Source organism: Wyeomyia smithii, chromosome 1 (genome assembly GCF_029784165.1).
Source record: "Wyeomyia smithii strain HCP4-BCI-WySm-NY-G18 chromosome 1, ASM2978416v1, whole genome shotgun sequence".
NCBI classification, from domain to species: domain Eukaryota; kingdom Metazoa; phylum Arthropoda; class Insecta; order Diptera; family Culicidae; genus Wyeomyia; species Wyeomyia smithii.
In genome coordinates, this window is record NC_073694.1 from 153,622,683 (window position 1) to 153,642,394 (window position 19,712).

Below are 19,712 nucleotides of genomic sequence, written 5' to 3' on the forward strand. Positions count from 1 at the left end.
GTTTCGTTTTTCCGATAAAATGTCAATTAGAGAGTAGTCGCCGGCTGCTGCCACACAATTGTACGGCCTGCCTGCCTGTCAATCCACCCCAATCCACTAGCCGGACCCGATGGGTGGCCTGCTCGACTTTTGCGCCCAACCAGATTCCTAACGCACTGTCCGCAGAGTTTCAACCATTGACAGGACAGGGGAGGGTAAACGACGGTTGAAACTGTACAATTTGATCGGAAATGCTTACCACATCGATCCTTCGGGAGACTGGCGCTCCCGTTTCCAGGAAGGTTACCATCCTTTGCTGTACAAAATCGATGAAGCAGATGGTAAGGAGCATGCGTCACTATTGTCCGTCTTTGTCCAACAACCGTTTGCTATCCTTTTTCAGGACACAAAGCCAAAAGGTACCAAATCGAGCAGAGAAGTTGCCTGATTTGATTAGCTCCGCCCTATTCGTGCCTATCTCTGCCTTCCACTGTGAGAGTGAGCGTGTATTGGCTTGCACTACATCACCGTTTGCTGTGTTAGTGAGTGCTACTTCGGTGGTGAATTAGGCATTCGCTTCGTGGTGAGTTTAGTTTTCTTTGTTTGCGACTCTTTCTCTGCTGTTCGCTAGCTACGATTGGCTGACATAGTTGCGCGTCTGTGGAGACTCGGCAAGTGTGACAGAGATGCAATGTTAGCATCCGCTGTAGTCACTCTTCCGGGGCCGTAGCCGAGCGCGAGATTGGATAATGTGTCGTTAATGTGAAAGACACCACTACTGCTACGATCTGTCCATACTCGTTCCGTCACGCAAGAAGATGTGTGTTTAAAGTTTAGTTGGGCACTTCAGTCGAATATTGTTTGAAAGCCAAATAGTAGTTATTCCCCTCTGCAAACAGTCACATCTTGTTATTCCGGAGAGGCAGGCAGACAAAGTTTATACAACATTATAATATATAAACATAATATAATAATAAAGCTCCCGCGCGCGCGAGCTAACGCTTTTCCACGGGACTTCTGGTGCGCTATTTTCTGGGACTACGGAGTGTATTTTCCTCGGCGAAGACGGTATTTTCCGCAACGCATGTAGCTTAGTAGCTCTTCGTGAATAAAGCTTCGTGAATGAAGAGAAAAAAAAAACACTAAAAACTGAAGTGAATACCAGAGCGTTAGCGAGTGGTTGTTGTTTCGCTGTGGGAGGCGGCAATTGAAGTGAATTTTGACGTTTCGGATGGTTCCCGAAAGACCGACCGTTTCAGGTGTATAAAACAGTGACACTCGGCGGTGTGGTGGTCCGTTGGGGGTATTTTCGGGGGAAATTTAGGCGCACTCATACAGCCAAAGATACGACCGTACGCACGACGCATCCAACGCACCGGAGTCCTTCGGGAGGCAGCAATTGTAGTGGTTGAAGGACGTGAAATCCCGAACCGGAGTAACGATTACGACGACGTCGACAGCGCGCGCGGTCCGAAAGAGAGTGCCATCGACTGAAGCGCACATATTTGCTTTTTCAATCAGTAAAACGACACTGGTGTTTGGGTTGCAACGAGTCAACATTGAACCGAGCTAAGGGAAGGAGCTGCTTCCAAGCTGGTGCGACACCCAGGAAAACGCTTAAGCCTTAATCCTCAAGAGTGTGACGACGACGTCGATGACGAACCTGTTGAAATTCCCCCCATGATTCGAAGTGTGTACGTAAACGTTGTTTGCTAGCTAAAGGCTGACGAGAACGAAGGACTTTTACCGTTACAGCGACGGACCGGGCGATAGTTAAGTTTTTGTGTCCACACAAAACTCGGTTTCGAACTTCTCGACGGTGACCAGGCTGTGACGCTGACCGATTAGTGCTCGTGGACTCGCTCTAGTGTGCCGTTTAAGATCCGGACAAGTTCCGAAGTGACGGTGGTCGAACAGAGGTGCAAGGAACAGGAAACGGAAAGTGGGAGTGGTGAACTGTTTGTGTTTATTATTGAATTTTAAACAGTGTCTTGGCCAGTGTGTCCTCTGGCACAGGAACCCAAGTACCGAAAGGAATACCCCAAGTGATAGTCGTGTGTGAATGCATAACAAACAACAAAATGCTCACCGTAGATAATGACTGACCCGCTAGGAGGTGATAAACAATTTAGTGATTAAACTCGCCGGTGAAGAGGGAATGTGAGTCGAATACTTGGGCCCGGGAAATTGAGCGATTGAATAAGATGATAGATCTAGTGCTGGTTCAGAAATTTGTATTCGAAAGTGATTTTGATTGATTTGTTTGCATGCGCAGTTTAGGGGTAAACGTGAAAAAAACGAACTGAGAGCTTGTAGTATTGGAGTACTTTAGGAAGGACCCAAAAGATTACGCAGTAAGATAAAAATGCAAAAACTTTACCCGGAAACATCAATCAACAGTACGAGTATGGCCGGCGGTAACATGAGTCCTATGGCGCCAACGTACAGTATGAATAGTATGGGAATGACCGTCGGTGGAATGTCATCGGTTTCCCCACAAGGCGGCACCTTCGGGGCGTCTGTGCTCGGTAATCCCGGAATGGGTGGAATGGGAGCCGCCATGAATTCGATGTCCGGCAATTGTCTGGCTTCGACTCCGATCGGATACAGCTCAATGGGATCACCGATACCGAACATGGGCTCCTGCATGGGCGGAAACGGCATGAGTACGATGTCGGCAATGGGCGGCTATTCAAGTGTAGCGGGAAGCCGTGAGGTGCTTGGAGACCCTGGATCCCCTAACTCCGCAGCTTTACAGCGAGTACGGACGGAAAAACCGGCGGCCATCTACCGACGGAATTACACGGCCGCGAAACCACCGTACTCGTACATCTCTCTCATCACGATGGCCATCAATAATAGCCAAAACCACATGTTAACCCTAGCCGAAATCTATCAGTTCATCATGGATCTGTTTCCATTTTACAGACAGAATCAGCAGCGGTGGCAAAATTCAATTCGACATTCGCTTAGCTTCAACGATTGCTTTGTTAAAGTGCCCCGTACTCCGGACAAACCCGGCAAAGGTTCCTTCTGGACATTGCATCCGGACTCGGGTAATATGTTCGAAAACGGGTGCTACCTGCGACGGCAGAAACGATTCAAGGATGAAAAGAAAGAAGTCCTCCGCTCGATGCACAAAAGCCCCTCGCACAGTCTGGGAGCGACCAGCCCCGACAAGAAAGACTCCCACGATGATCATCACCATCACCACAGGGACCCGAAAATATCGTCCGACACGCACGGAATGCTGAACGCCGCTCACGGCAAAGAGGTTGATGCCTTGGCCATGCTTCACGCTACCACTGATCTAGCCTGTTTGGCTCAGCAAACTCACCCGCAGCATGGTTCCCATCATCCGCAGCTCCAGCAAGAGGAATTGACCGCCATGGTTAATCGGTGCCATCCGTCGCTGCTCGGTGACTACCACTCGATGCACCTGAAGCAGGAACCCTCCGGCTATACGCCCTCTAGTCATCCGTTCTCCATAACCCGACTATTGCCGGCCGAGTCGAAAGCGGACATCAAGATGTACGATATGAGCCAGTACGCCGGCTACAACGGACTTAGTCCTTTGCAGAACTCGCACGCAGCTGCCGCAGCCCTTGGACAGGATTCCTACTATCACCAGAGTCTCGGTTACCACCATTCGTCCGCCGGCACGACCAGCTTGTGACATCAGTATCCGTTGGCATAAGTGAAGCTAAAAAACTACTACAACTGCGGTACCGGTAGCAGCAACAGCAACACTCATTTCAACGCCAACATTCATCAGTTTACCCAGCCGACGGTCGGTGGCGGCTTCCAGCATAACGGTAACCCAATCAGCAGGTCCGCCTGCCATAGCATTCCCGACACGGTCCATCATTTTCAATTCTAAACAGCAAGGTAATAAAGTTTGTAAAATAATCCTCCCACGCTAGGCTAGAGAGCAGGACAAAAGATAAACACTGTTGTTGTACAAAAGCAGACGACGAGAAAGAGAGTGATCAGTTTGGCCGGGTTGAATGAGCTTCCGAAATTTTTTGGAGTGGTACCACGCGCCAAAACGCGCCTTCACAGCGGTCAAAACCGCAAGTCACTGTTTGTGGCTGTTCGTGGCTGTCGATCATCGCAAAAGTGTCCTATACCATAGCTGTTGTTTACAATTCATGAGTTGTAACTTGAGTTGATCAGTTTCTAAACTATTCATTCGATTACCGCTTGTGCACAGATTCCCTCACTTAGTCGGTCCCAAAGAGGCGAGTTAGGAATCAATAAAGCACGCATCCATTTCCATTAAAGAAAACATCGCCGAAGCGCGTCTTCAAGAGGGCTACTGAATGACTCGAGGTACCCGAGCTCGTAAAGGTCGGGCTTTTAATTGATTCTCTCGTTCGGTTTCACGTTCGTACTTACTGTACCCTACGTACAGGTTTCGAAATAAGCACTCTTCATCTTGTTCCGCGGTTGCCCCCCTCCGGTTTCCGTCGTCGGCCATCTCCGCCGCTCGCCGGTGACCGGAATGAATTGTGCGCAATGAGACACGTTCGTTGTCTTCGACTGCGGCGGCGGCGACGGCTGTTGGCTTCCCAATTGAGGTCACCGTTACCTCCGTGCCTGTGTCCAAGCAGGCCGCAGTGTCTGCGGAATCGATCGCCCTCCCCCCGAATGGAAGCTGAGTGATGACGGTTAGAAAGCTTCCTACGAACGGGATAGCATAGGGTGGTTCAGTAGTTGGATGGTTGGAGAGTTTTCTTCTTTCGGGTTCTTGAGGGACACAGACTGGTAGGAGGCTAGCTAAGCTGCTGTCGAACAATAATGAAAGTGTTTCAAGTGTTCGGCTTTCGTTTTCTTTGAGCTCCAAAATTTTTTTCAAGAATACAATATCATAAAATATTTTACATCCAGTTTCAAAATGTTAAGCGGATGAACGTGGGGATCTGTTGCTCTAGCACTGCAAAATTGCATTAACTGTTGAAGCGACCATTTCGTTGTGTCACACTTCGCTAATAAAATTTTATAGATAATTTAAACAACAGTTTGCGAACACTAATGAAAAATATCAATGAATATTCGTCGGAATTATTTTTAACAAATTTTCATTGATCCTCTAGTGCTTTCTTGGATTTCACTTAGAGGTACAACTCTAAATTTAATGATCAATTAAAAAAATGCTTTCAATTTGCAATATTTTTGCAATATTTTAATGAATCTGTTAGTGAATCGATGACGTTTGACCATTTGAGTCTGCCAAATCCAAGACTATTTATGCTCTTTACGTTTATCTAATCTCCAATGAACGACTTAGTGTCTTGTTTATATGCCTTGTCCTTGTAATGTTTAAATGTAAAAATGTGATTTTTAATAGTTTTTTCACGACTTGTAATTGAGCACTTTATTCTCCGGTTTTTTAACAGTGAGAGAAACTAAATTGTTTGATTAATTTACAAGCTGTCATTAGCAGGAACAATAGGCGACCTTCAGTTTAATTATATTGTCAGCAACTCGCTTGCATTCAATGCACAGTAAGAACGAAAACAAAAAAGAATTAAAAAAAAGTTTGAATTGAAATGTGTTTTTTTTTTTCAGCAGAATGTGATTTTATTATTCACGCAGATCTTTTGATTCAGTTAACTTGGAATTAATTTGCCAATACATAAAATAAAACTGTAGAATGGTATGATGTCAAACGGAATTGTTCTGATCTTATGAAATATCTCTGGGACGCGATTTATACCTGAAATTATCCGTATTTCGTTCACAGTATATCGAGAGGTCTTCAAATATTTTGTTTTTTACAACTTTGCTAAAGCCTTTGCGAAATTTTTGCCTGGTCAAAAGATGAATAACTTACAAGATAAATTTTTTTCCGATAGTTTTATCATCCATTGCCTTACGTGCATAAATTACAGTTCTCAGGTGATTAGGTTATTCACAGACTTTGGCATGATTTGTTACTGGTAATCACGGTAAACAAACTGTGAAAGAATTTTGTGTTCCATGAAATTTAGCAGAGACTACCTATTTTCAAATTATAGTATATCCGCTGATGCCATTGCAACACAATTGATTTCGCCGCTAGACATTGAGCGATTGTTAACTTCAAAAACTTTAATTATTCCAATTGGGTCCTAAGATATTACAGGTATTCTGATTTATTTGATATATCAGCTGAGAGAGTGCAATTTTCTGAGCAAAACGTGATTTTTAACAAATGTTTATCGTTGCCCTCAGATTTTAAAATGGAGTATAAAAAGCTGCTTGAAATACCTTAAATGACGATTCTTCCGTATACCGTACATGGGCGAACTGTCATTTAAGACATATCGAGCGGTTTTTTGTCTTCATTGAAAACACGAAGAGAAACGATAAACATTTTTTGATGTTTACGTGTTCCTATGTGCTCTAGCTAAACTTGCATTTTTGACCAATCGTTTAAAGGTACCATTAATTACGCATGTTCCCTGACCATGTGAAATCGCGGAAAGAGCTACTGTGCATCGACGATATTTTTTAATTTGAATTTTTTGCTGTTAAAAAGTGATATATTTAATAATGATCGCCCATTTCTATAAATTACCGAGATTTGGTTTTTTTTTTCAAATCAAAATTTGGTGTTTATTCTGAAATAAAAATATCTTTATAGGTTTCTGAGCTACAATACTTCATATGAAGTATATGCCTTGATACATACGCTCTTTAATAAGACATCTGTTGAGAGCAGGGCTGAAAATTTCGCACATTGATTTCGATTCGAAAAGTTTCAATTTTAATTGATTCCTTTCGGTTACAGTCATCAAATCAGGATGAACATTTTCGCTGTCATGCGGGTTTGATTACAGGTTTGTTTCCTTTCTGGTGTTCATTAATTCATTTCAAAACTAATCTGATGACTGATTGAATTGACGGAGAAATTATAAATTATGATTTTTTCCTTTACATCTGTGTTTCAATTTAAATTAGCACTCCATCCAGTCATTTGATAATAGTTTAGTAGCGCAAAAGCTGTGTTAATTCAGAATATTTTTTTTTATTTCTAAACATATTTCACGTCACGACACACAATTGGGTTGTTTACCTATTCAAGGATTTCCGATTTTTATATATCATCTGAAAGAGTGTAATTTTCTGAGCAAATCGTGATTTTTTGAAACTTTATATCATTATCCTTCGATTTTTATATGAAGAATAAAAATTCGCTCTAAATCGCTACAATGACAGTTGGTATATAGGCGAACTGTCATTGTAGCGATTTCGAACAGATTTCGAGCGGTTTTGAATCGTGAATTAGAAAGCGAAGGACGACGATAGAAATTTTTTTAAATCACATTTTACTTAGGTAATGCATATCTTTCAGATGATATGAAAAACTGATATAGCTAAACAACCCAATTTTAACCTTTACTCCGCCCCTTCTACCTACAATATCAACCGGGTTCTCTTAAATCCCTCTTCCATCTATATGCATGAAGCACTGCAAAGAAGTCCCCCGTCTCCCTCTGCCCTGAAAGTCCTATTCAGTTGACAATCGTCAGGAGATCGCAGTTAACCATTGTTTTCAATTGAAAACCACTTCTTTCCTTTTCGAGACCTTCAGCTGTCAAACTCAATGCAAAAGCATTCGAGCAGTTTTCATGTGACTCATTAAGTGTTCGAAAATTGAACAAATGTCAACGCACGGGTGACGTTTCATGGCTTGTATGTTTGTTATTGTTGTTGTTTTTAAAATTTCAAAACCAAAACAAAATCGAACACGAAATCTTTTAATGTCGGCAAAAATATCGAAAGTGATTTTTCATTGCAGTGTTGAGAATTGCCACTCGCGATACTACAACAACCGATCGGATAACGTTCGTTTTTCATGCTTTTTCGATCCGGATTGTATTCAAGTTACGACCGTTCGAACATAGCAGTGTCTATCTAAAGTTGTAAACAAACTGAAATCAGCTGATCGCAACTAGCAATACTCAAAGGGAAAGATATGCGGAGAAAATGTAGTGAGCCAAACGAACCGTCAAAGTCTGAGCCAAACGAACAAGGAAATTAACAATAAGAGGTATTGCAATTAGGTACAGTAAAAGTCGTATTTACTTTCAGACGTTTTTCTTGTTCTGTTGCCAAATAAAGAATTAAAAATGCTTCAAAATTGCATTATCACAGTGATTTTTAACCGGAGGTAAACAAACCTTTTGCATGGTTAACGAAATAATGTTCAAGTGTTTAAAATAAAACATATACATAAAATTTACCACTTTCACGGTTTTTGCGATGCTTTCCGTTGTTCTCCAGGACTTCCATCGGCACCATCGATTATTCAAGTTGAATAAAAAAGTTAGTCAACATTCTGCTTTGAGAAGAGATCTGGCATCTCTGACATGTGAAACCCAGTTGCCAAGTAGGCGGTTTTTTTCATCGCCTATCTCTCTCTCTCTCTCTCACTGAGTATATCTAATCGCAACTGTCTCGTGGATGCCTTATTGTCAGTTCAAAATGCCTTCGTCAGGCTCTGTTCGAGAGTTTTCGTGAAAAAACGTAGTTTGTGTGAAAAGTGGCATTCAAATCGGCAATGGTCGATAATTTTGCGTATTTTCAGGCCATTTGGTGTGGAAACAATATATTCACAAGTGTTGTGAAAGTTGACATTAACTAAACCGAATGCATGTAGTTTTGTGTTAACATCAATCGCAAAATAAGTTCAAGAATTACTAACAGGAATACATTTTTAGCCATCGATATTGAGTTTCAAAGTACTACTTTTAAGGAGAAATAGTTGTCCCCGTGACTATGTGGTTAGCGATGTCGGTCGGCTAGCTCTCCCACACGGTTGTGATTTCGGGTTCGATTCCCGATCGAGTCGAGGAGCTTTTCGAGCTGTAAATTTCCTCGACTCAGCACTGAGGTACGGTGTATCGTTGTACTTATCCTACGCATGCAAAATGTGCCAAAAACAATATCGGTAACGAATTCTCTCAACTAATCTAGTTGATCGAGACCGGTATTAGCCCCAAGGCTAAGCTAAACGTGCGAAATATATAAGGAGAAATAATCTAACGTAATTCTGCTATGTTAAAGCTGGTTTCATTTACTGGGTTCTTCGATTCAAAACAAAAAAGAGTGTGCCTTCAAGCGTTTCTTGGGATCCAATATTCTAACTCTACCAATCATGAATATTGCTGACATTATAAGCAATGTTGAATGTGGAGAATACCATGAAATGATTAGCTCTGACAGCGTAACTAATTTTGTTTTGGTTTCCACTGGGTTTCTAACACAATCTGATAACTAATCCAAGGGATTGATGTTTCAGCTTGCAGTTTACTGAATTGATAACTCTCTGCTCATCACCGACGTTTCGGTCCTTCTATGGAATCATCATTTTTATTTGGCTAGAGTCCGGCAGTTCGAGTAAGAAAATTTTGTCTGATGGAGGCGAAGTGTATCGCTTGCTAGGATTTTCACCAAAATATAACCAGTGCAAAACCCGAAAATGAACTAATTTGTATCTGCGATTCGGATGTACGGTATTAAGGGGTTTTATACCATTTCGCTCGAGAATAAAGAGCAAGTTTTGGAATTTTTTCATGCATGTAGCACCTTTTAATTGCATAAAAGTAGAAGTTTTTTAAAAGTTGAGTTTTTCTTCGAAAATATTTGTTCATAAGAAATACCAATTATTTGGGCAGTAATGGCCGTTTTCGCGAAACCATTTTTTGTCAGAGTGTTGCGGTGGTTACGATAGCGTCGCAACAGATCAACTGAAATAAAAAACTCGTATTATTTCACTAGTTAAGAAGTGTTCCGGGTATTTGAACGATCGCTTTTTTGAAGTATTTTATTTTTAGAGCAACGGGAACGTTTTTTCCGAAAAAATCATGTTTTGAGCACTGAAAATTGCATTGAAATTTTATAACGAACATTCGGCTCTGTAGTTTCCCCGCAATCGTAAACACGGCAAAGTATTTTTTTGAAATTATAAAGTTTCTAATTGAGCTTATGCGGCCGTGGCGAAACGTGCTGCAAATCGCTGTAAGTTTCTCCCTATTGCTTAGATTTTTATAAAAAATTGTAAAAATGTTCTCAAGACACACTTTACACTTTAAGATAATTGAAAAAAATTGATTTTTTTAAAACTAACAGGTATATAACGAGGCTGACCAGACGTACCGTTTTAAACGGGACAGTACCATTTTTTCTACTGTTTTTAACAGTCCCGTTTTTTTCCACCATTTTGTACCGTTTTCGAAAACTCCTTGGAAAAATCTTAAATAGAACTTTGCAAAATTAAATAGAAATTTTCCTAAATGGAAATTAGGTTTCCAAACAGCCAGGATTTTCTAATATTACTGAGTAAGTTTTGTGCCTTCCTGACAGTACCGCATCACTGGAAGGACGTCCTCTATCGTGAATTGATGAAAAAGTCGCGATTGAAAGTTGAGACCATGATATTGTCGCCCCAATAGAAAATCGAATTTTTCAACTAGAGACAGATTTTTCTCTCATACCGTACATTATACTTAACGTCGGAAGTACTGCGCTGTATAGCACATCAGATGTGCTATACGGCATGAGAGAAAAATCGATTGTCGCTGGTCGACAACTCCAATTTTCAAAAAATGCATAAAAATTGTTCGTCAAAATCATCATGTGAAAATTTTCAGGAATTCATTGTAAAAAATCACACTCTTCAGGATCGGGAAAGTTTATCAAAGCAACGAATAATTGTTTGTATGCCTTGGTTGGTAAAAATTTTCAAAAATGAACTTTATCATGTGTCCCGTTTTTATCCCGAGAAAATCTGGTCAGCCTATATAGAACCCCTTAAACCCTTAACGATCCGACTGTTTTTACGTTTGCAAAAACTTTTTAACTTGTTGATTATCGTTTCGAGTGAGTAGCAGTTAATGTGGTATGATGTAACATTGTCCTAATGTAAGTCAAATTGTACGTAAAATGTTGAATATATTGTAGGATCTTATGATGGTCCCACAGAAGGACCGAAACGTCGGTGATGAACAGATAGGCATCAACGCATTTCATCAGACTCAATCCCTTCAATTAATACATCAATTCTAGTCGAAAACTTGAGTTACAATCTGTTAAAATACCTGAAATAATCTGGCAATAATTTTGCAGTTATTTCGTGTGACAGAGAATATTTTTCGAATGAAAATCTCAAGATATGCAAAATTTTATGTAAAAAAAATAACAAAACGGTGTGCAAAATTTAAGATGACAACTTTCTCGCTAGACAACAGGAATGTAATGTAGCTAACTGTTGGATATTTGGAGGATTTTGAGGTTTGTCTGGTGCATAATCAGAAATCTGGAAAAAATCGGTTTCATCGGACTCAATGGTAAACTCGACCGTAAACAAGAACACCGCTGATTGTCTATAATTCATTGCGCGGAGCAATCTAATCTCACTTTTTTGACAATTTAGGGAGCCTTTTAAAAAGGTGGTAAAATTTGGAGCAACAAATCAAATATTTTTCGACCAGGCTGCTGATTGACTGAATCTGACATCGCAACCGTCACATAGAGAATACGATAAGGTTATTTTTCTTTGTAACGCAGCGTTGCTGGAGAGACATAATTTAGCTATTAAAATTGTTCATAAATGATAATACAAAAGTATTCAAGGCATATTTATAAACTTTCGTCTCGTACGGTCGAAGTTTTTTCCTTGATTTTAACGTATTTTTATATACCTCTTAACAATAAATTTCGTTTAAAACCCGTTGTTTTTAATTTGCAAAAGCTCTTAAGAATAACTAATTTGGCAATAACAATGTGGAATGTTTTATAAAATTTCAACGGGAATGGCAACCGCTACGAAAGGAAAAATAAGAAGCCAGCTGTCGCGTCTTATCTTAGGATAAATACAAGAAAGCCAAGTGACCTGTCAACTGCAACAAAAACGTGTTCATTTGATTTTCTGAAAATTTCTTACTCTGTGTTTTGTTATATGAACTGTAATTTTGTTGATTTGGTTTGTCTACTGTACAGTGGAATTACGTGACCAGTGATGAGAGGAAAACATACTATCCCTAAAGTCCGATAAGGCGTCGCACACAAATTACGTTACGCCAAAAATCTAGATTTAGACCTCTCCCCCTTTATGTAACAATAAGTAACATTCCATATTACTTCCCCCCCCCCCCCCCTAAAATTACGTCACGCTGAACAACCTGACCCACACCTGAAATTTTCAAATTAGAACAATCATCACAGTTACGTAACTGACTCAACTTTTGAATGGCCGTGTACCTGACTGTTTAACTACAAAAGATTTTGTTACCTTACTGGTTGCAACAATATTAAAACTACTTTTATTATTTCCAACCAAAGCTTGACAAGGTAATTTTGAATTGAAAATCGTCAGATAATAGTGACATTGGTAAACTTCACTGTCTGTCAAAAATCATTTGTTTCCTTTCGATCACTTTAGCTGTCAAAACTAATGGAAACGCATTCGAGCGATTTCACGTTGTTGATTCCAATTTAGCCATGCTTATATTTGGAATATACTCGATGTCGCTACTAAAAAAATATTGCTTACGCGTTCAAAAAATATCACTAAATGACAGGATGTGGTATCAATATCAAAACACACGCTGAAAGAGAGTCATCAGTTTTATTTGAAATGAACCGATGCACAGCCGTAATCAAAACACGTTTGACAGCGAAAATATTTATTTTATTTCGATGGCAGTGGCCAGAACAAATTAGGTGAAAATGTGAAACTGTGGAAAATGTTCAGTTTTTTTTTCATGCTTTGGAAATGTGGAGCCCTGCTTGCAACCAAACAAAATACATCGGTAGAAGTCATTTTAAACTATACATTGTTTTCCATTTATCAAACGAAAGCCACTATAGCATATTTCGCTTTTGAACTTGTTAAGTGATTTTTAATTTCGTTTAATTTTTTGTTTAATTAAAAATTCTGGTATTTAATGGCAAGCTCCTGACCGCGGTTCAAGATATTCTAACTCTTAGAATTATTTTACTATTATTCTAATCTCTATTTTTGAACTTTACTTTATAAACGGTTTTCTAACCTCTAGAGCAGCGGTCTCAACCTGGGATACGCGTACCCCTAGAGGTACGCGAAAGAAAAATCAGTAATGGCGGACAAAGAAATTTTTTTTTAATACTGTTTGTTTTTCAACCTTGCTCTTGAAACATGACTGTAGCAATCAAACAAGTTCAATAGTTCAATTTCAAACCTGAACTAGACTACCACAACATGATCTATCACTTCTCTCTCACATTTTGCGAGAACATTCCAAACCAGGGAGTACAATTGATTTGTAAATTAATTGGCTCCGTAAAACATTAATTTGTATTGTGCCGTGTCAAATAAATGTTGTATGGAAAAAAAAAATTGATTTGTAAAACATCGCCACGGGGTACGCCGACAAACAAAGGTTGGGAGCCGCTGCTCAGATTTGGCAACACGATTAATGCCATATTTCAAGTAAATCGAATTTAATTGTTGCTGTTTCAGGACAATAAAAATCAAAAAGGTTCTTTGTGTAATTTTACTAACTTAGTTCATTCTCAATTAATTGGATGCTGCTTGCATCATTCCGGACTTTATGCCTTCTAAACATTATTTGCAATTCCCTGCATTACAAATCGCCAAAGTCTTAATCACTGCCTGTCGTGTCTCAAATTGTAAACCGGTTCTCCTACTCTGAGCCGCCCCAGCATAGGACACAACAGCATGAGCCAACTGAAGTACTTGCAGGTCCATCTGAATAAATATTCATAACTTTTCAAGACATTGCCATACTCCAAGCCGAAGCCGAATCCATTCAGCTTCGAGAGAGCAGTGAACACCTCTGAAAAGCAATCGATCATTGTGTGTTCGCGGGCACGCTTCATGCATTTTGAAAAAGCTGCCAATCCACTTTGGGTTCCATGAAGGTCGATAGTTCAGTGTTACCGAAACCCGTGGTGCCCACCAAACCCGTAGTTCGGAACCGGAACGCGGAAAATTGCCCTACAAGAATAACGCGGTGGGGCAGCGCTTCGGGCAAAAGATGTCGTCAAAAGTGGTGAGTGAGTCCCCGTTTTCGTACACTCTGTCATCTCTTGAGTTGAGCTTCGAGTCGGTTTTGGGACGGGAACGAGACACAAACTTGGTAGCTTTTGAGCGAGGGCACTTGATTTACGAAAGGTAAATACCGACGTGAAGAGCTTCGCTCATTTTTCTTCTTGTTGAGTATTTTAAGATCAGCTCAATTGCGGAGGACTAAGATGAACAACGTTCGGTAGGAACTGGGGAATTCGCTTGATTTTTTTTAGAGAACTATTCCATTTAACATGAATGTAATTGCGAATTATGAAATGGACGATCGGTAACGTCGCTAAACCAAAAATCTTTTGTTGCTTTGATGTAGTTCTTGCTAATCAAAAACTTTTGGACAACTCCATATAATGAGTAATCAATTAAAACACATACGTGACAGCTGTCGCGACATACAAGGTGATTTTTTAAACAACAGTTGTTCGGGCGGCAAACGGCGCACCATTTTAAGCCGGATGCTGGACGCTCGACCGAAAATCAATATTTTCACTGATTAACAGCTCCTAAAAGCAACGTTTTTTGGAGCCATCATCACGGGGAATTGATGCGAAAGATCGACTTTTCAACAGAACTCGTCTTTTTAGTGGGTACTGTCGATCGCTCGTGTACTGCTGAGTCTTCGCAGTCCGCGGGGCACAACAGCGATAGCCGGTCTCATTAGTGCCAACACGCTAAATAAACAAATTATCCGCTTAACATTAATTGAATTATTGGAACACAAACACAGCATCGACTAGGGCAGTCAGCGGAGGTGGCCACATTTGTGTTGGCCAGTCCCGCGCTCTTTCAGTGCTCTCTTTCTCTGCTACGTGGTATCAGCTGAATTTGTGAAAAGTTGTTAAAAGCTAGTTTCGGAATTTCACTTCTTTGCCTCAAACGAAGTCACCGTAGAACCGAAGTCATAAGTAGAAGTTTAAAAACAGCACGCGGAATGCGCGCTTTCGGAACATGTTCTCAAACTGTGACCAACATTGACCAAGCTTAGATCGAAATGTAAAACAAAATGAAGACTCTGGTTTCACACAGTCCAAAAATATGCAAACAAAAGTTCTCCCGCTCTGTCTTGAAAGTGAAGATCAGCCTGCCAACACTGGATGGAGAATAAGAAATCAAAATGTGCAATTATAACTAAGAACAAACAAATCACTTGAACACACACATACACACATGTCCCAAACATTTTCGCGATTCCTCCAGTCCTGTACAAAAAAAGAATGTTCCACCATCCTCGGACAAAACAGTCCCAATTTCGAGAATTTAATCTGAGCTAATACTAATTGAACGCATGCAGAGCGCGTTAAACGTAAGAGATAAAACGATTTGTTTTCTACATTATTTGCAATATTTTATTTCGAAGGTGTATATATTTTATTATCTCTATGTCTAAGTCGAATCCTTTTATATATACAACATAAAAAATCTAGAAAAAAAAATTCTTTTAGCGATATAGTAATATAAATCAAAGAATCTTGTACATAGATAATAATTTTTATTTCCCATTCCAAACCAATATTCGAATCAAATTGTGAATATAAAGAACCAGCAAACCTAATAGAGCGAATTATCGTTACACAAATAAAAAAGAAAAAGCAACAATTTCAAACAGCAAACTATTATTTTTCCACGTTGTTTCTCTAACTAGTAGAAGCGCCAACAGTAAACTAAACTAGCAACTTGAAACGCATCTGCTCTAATCGCAACCGAACCGAATTAATTTCGAATACTACACTAGTGCAAAATGGCGATAAGCTTACGTTTACCGGTAGTTAGAATTCCTTTTGAATATGTACATGGAAGGTTCCGATAATCTCAATGGTAGTCAGGAGAAGAAACTGAATCGATTTCAAATTTAGAAACGCCGGATCGAAAATGAAAGAAGAATAAAAACAACCCACTGCGGGAAATACAAAATTGTGAAAACTAAAACCAACTAAGTTAAGTGAGGCATAAGAAAACAAAAAAGTTCTAGTAAATAGAAGAGCAAGAAGACGAAAAATTCTCTTTAAAATAGAACGGAACGAAGCGGGAGTACACGCGGTGGTAGGCAGCTTGAAGCGCGAATAAAAACAACCCGCTCTCGCTTTGCGAACCACCGCTCGCTATTCGGGCGTTCGTTAAAGCATTAATTTAAATTTAGCAACTCTCGTTTCTTTGTCACGAAGCATACAAATGAAGTAATAAAAGGAAAAAAAATCAATTGAATAAAAGAATTAAGTGTTTTAAAATTTCAAAGCCGAGTTTTCGCTCCACTGCTGGTTCCGGGATTGACTGTTTTTTTTTTGAAGAAGTCCATACATTAACCGAAAGTTTTGCCATCAAGTTGATCAAGGTAAGTCTTGCTGATTTTTTGGAGGAACGGTTACACTGCATGAATCCGAGCTGAAATCGTTATTATGGTAAGTTCAAAAATTATGCACATGCAAGTAATCATTGTTGAATCTTGAATAAAACCTTAATTAATCCACCTTGTGCTGCAGAAACCTTTGTTATACTAACTATTTGGTCAGTCACTTACAAATCGTATACCATCGTAAGTCCAATTTCAATTACGAATGAAATGAATTTAAAAGATAGTTTTCAGAGAGTTAACCAAAGACGATCATTGAAATTAAGCCTGACGTGGTTTTTGCAAATAATATGAATGTTATCACTGGAGTACATGAGTCTTATTTTTTCGATCACAAACCAATTTTTAAATGCTGGCTAGAAGTAATTGAATTTTTTTTAGATAATCGAACGTGGGGAAACAGTAATAGATAACAATGATGCTGATTTCATACTAGAACAGCAAACATGTATGTTAGTTTAATGCGGTTCTACTCATTCGCTTTATTTTCAGAAATCGCGGAACCTAGATTTATGAATCAGCATCAAGTTGTTTTACAAATTGAAACTTTCACAAACCTGCTCTCGATATATAGTTTAGAATTATACAGGAAAAAAATATAGCAAAAAGTTGTCAATTGAATCCTATCTCAAATGCATTATCTGAAAATAAAGGTTCTCGATCTTTGAGAATTTTGGATTTGCAGAGTGTAGGCGAGAACATTATTGTTTTCGAAGGCCTAGGCTGTATGAAAAATATCCGAAATAAAGCCTTTTTCAAATCTTGCTGCGATGACGAGAAGTGGAATAACATGGATACTCTGTTTGCACTTAGTCTTAAATTAGAAAGCAATATTTCTTTCATACATGAGCGTATTATATCATTCATAGAGATTAGTGGCTTTTCACCTGCGCACATTAGTAAACGTGTATAGCCATGTAGAGTTGCTTCAACACTTTTACCTTATTTTGTCGATTACGTTCACCAACTACTTTAGATTCCTGGTCACAAATTTCAAACATAAAATAAGGATTCAACTGAAAAATTTTCCAGCTGTTCAAAACGTAGCATTGCAAACGAAACAGCGATCCATTCGTGTTTTTCTCAACGGGTGGCACTAACACATTCGTACGTAAATAGGTCTATACATCTTTGGTAAAGCTTTTCAAAATGTTACATGTGCACACTGTGGGATCAGATTTTGCTACAATGCTTGGCTCCCGAAAGCTATAAATGTTTCTTACTTTTCGCAAATCTTGGTTCAACGTACAATTTAGTATATATTTCATAAGAAGTGTGTACGGGAGCTTCGGAAGAAAAGGAGCTAAGGAAGCATTGCAGTTTCTTGAAAAATCTGGTTTAAATTTCCAAGAAAAAGCTTAAGGGTAATTTATTTACACCAGTTAAGACGCACTACGAAGAGTGTAAAGATTATGAAAAGTTGTCCATGATTGTTGATTTCCTTTGAGAAATAAATAGCGATACGAAAAAAGAGGGATAGAGAAGAGTAAAGAGCAGTGAGAGAGCAAATTTATCCAGAAAGGAAAATATCCCCTCTAAAATATACTTTGGTCAAAACCACAGAACGGAAGGTCAACTTTAGGTATATGATCAAACAGAAAGTGCACACAAAGAGGACTGAAAAATCACGAATGAATTTTCTTTGCCCTCAGCAATATATATTTGTCGTGTACGTTTATGCCACTGCGACAGTGGTATAAAGTGGCATAATTTATTCGTTGTTTTAAATTGACGGTTATTTCAACAGTTTAACCTATTCAATTCGAACTTTTACGTGCAATGCAAAAACGTTTTGCGAAAACAGTAAAGTTTCACATTTGTGTAATTTTTTATATTCGAAAATCTATAATGTGGCATAGTGGAAGTAAGTGAAAGTATCAACACAAGCTATCGGATGTCCCGTACATGTTGGTTTGGAACACGAACCACAATCAATGCTATCCAAAACCGGGTGTTCGAAACTGTTAGTGATACAATTATTGCGAAGGTCTTCTTCTCACGATTGTATCATGTGTTAGCGCCAGTTATTTATAAAAATTAGTTTGAAACTTTATCGTTGTCATAAATCAAATATGGTGTTTTTTTTGGTTTTTGTTTAAAGGAGATGCTACTATGTGTTGTAAGAAGATGTTGTACAGATAAACTTTGTTAGGCAAATATCTAGATATTTTATAATATTGAATCAATACCTTAGTCGACCATGAAATTTCTAAACAGGTTTCATCCTGTTATTTCATTATATCACATGTTTTATCGATCACCCGAGATCCAAACTCCGAAGGTATATCGGTTTTGGACTCATTGATGCTAGATGCATCCGATGGAATAAAAATAAGGAGGATGAGATTAGATAAACTTGGACAAGCTTCTGGAGCAACGGATAATGTGGTTGTGGCATATTAATTTTGCGAACGATATTTCGATATTAAATATTCACGGATTTCTGGTATTTATATATCAGCTAAAAGAGTGCAATTTTCAAAACAAACGTGATTTTATATCATTGTCCTTCAATTTTTCAATGAAGAATTGAAATCGCACTAAATCGTATGAATAACAGTTGGTACATGGGGGAACTGTTATTGTAGCGATTTCGAGCAGATTTCGAACTGTTTTAAATCGGAATTTTAAAACCGATGGATAACGGTAGAAAATTTTTAAAAATCATAATTTTATTTGAATGTGTGAATGAACCGGTTCTTAGAAAAGAGCGAAAGAATGAACGGCTCACGAAAAAGAGCTACGGTTTTTTGAGCGCACCAAAACTGATGAATTCGCGCACACCCGAAGTTTACCGAGAAAATACGAACTTTCAACGCTCGTGAATCATTGTGAACTATGAGCCGTTCATATGAGTCTGTTCGGAACGGTGAGTGAGCGGTTCAGAGCAGCTTTTGCAAAAGAGCCGTTTCGCACACCACTATGTGAAGTCTTGCTCTTCGGCCTAAATAACACAGTTATACATTTTTCCAAAGCCCGTCGACATGTTGAGCAGGAGTGCAGGAGAGCAGGTCGTTTCACACCTCCTGTTTTACTGGTCTTATTTCGAAAAATGCACACGAAAAAGCAGGTCTTCTTCACACAGAGTTCTATTCCACAAAATCAATATGCGTCGAAGCGAAACTAATTTAGAACACTTTTATGTTAAATTGAAATAAGTCTTAGAATGATCTTTCACATTATGTGGATGTAACCAATATCTTCTTTTCAATGATAGTACAAAGGATTTAGCAAATAGGATATGCAATCTCTCTGGTGCAGCGATACTATGTAAATCGCAGATTCTAAAGCAAAGCAAAGCCTTGCTACTAC

General features: G+C 39.1%; 1 protein-coding gene across 1 annotated transcript; it reads left to right on the plus strand.

Annotated features, from left to right (window-relative positions):
* The first annotated feature begins 824 nt into the window (after positions 1 to 824).
* Positions 825 to 16,285, plus strand: LOC129721401 (protein fork head). Its single transcript, XM_055673920.1, has one exon. It carries the CDS (start codon positions 2,345 to 2,347, stop codon positions 3,653 to 3,655), a length of 1,311 nt encoding a protein of 436 aa, XP_055529895.1. The 5' UTR covers positions 825 to 2,344; the 3' UTR covers positions 3,656 to 16,285.
* Positions 16,286 to 19,712: the final 3,427 nt, after the last annotated feature.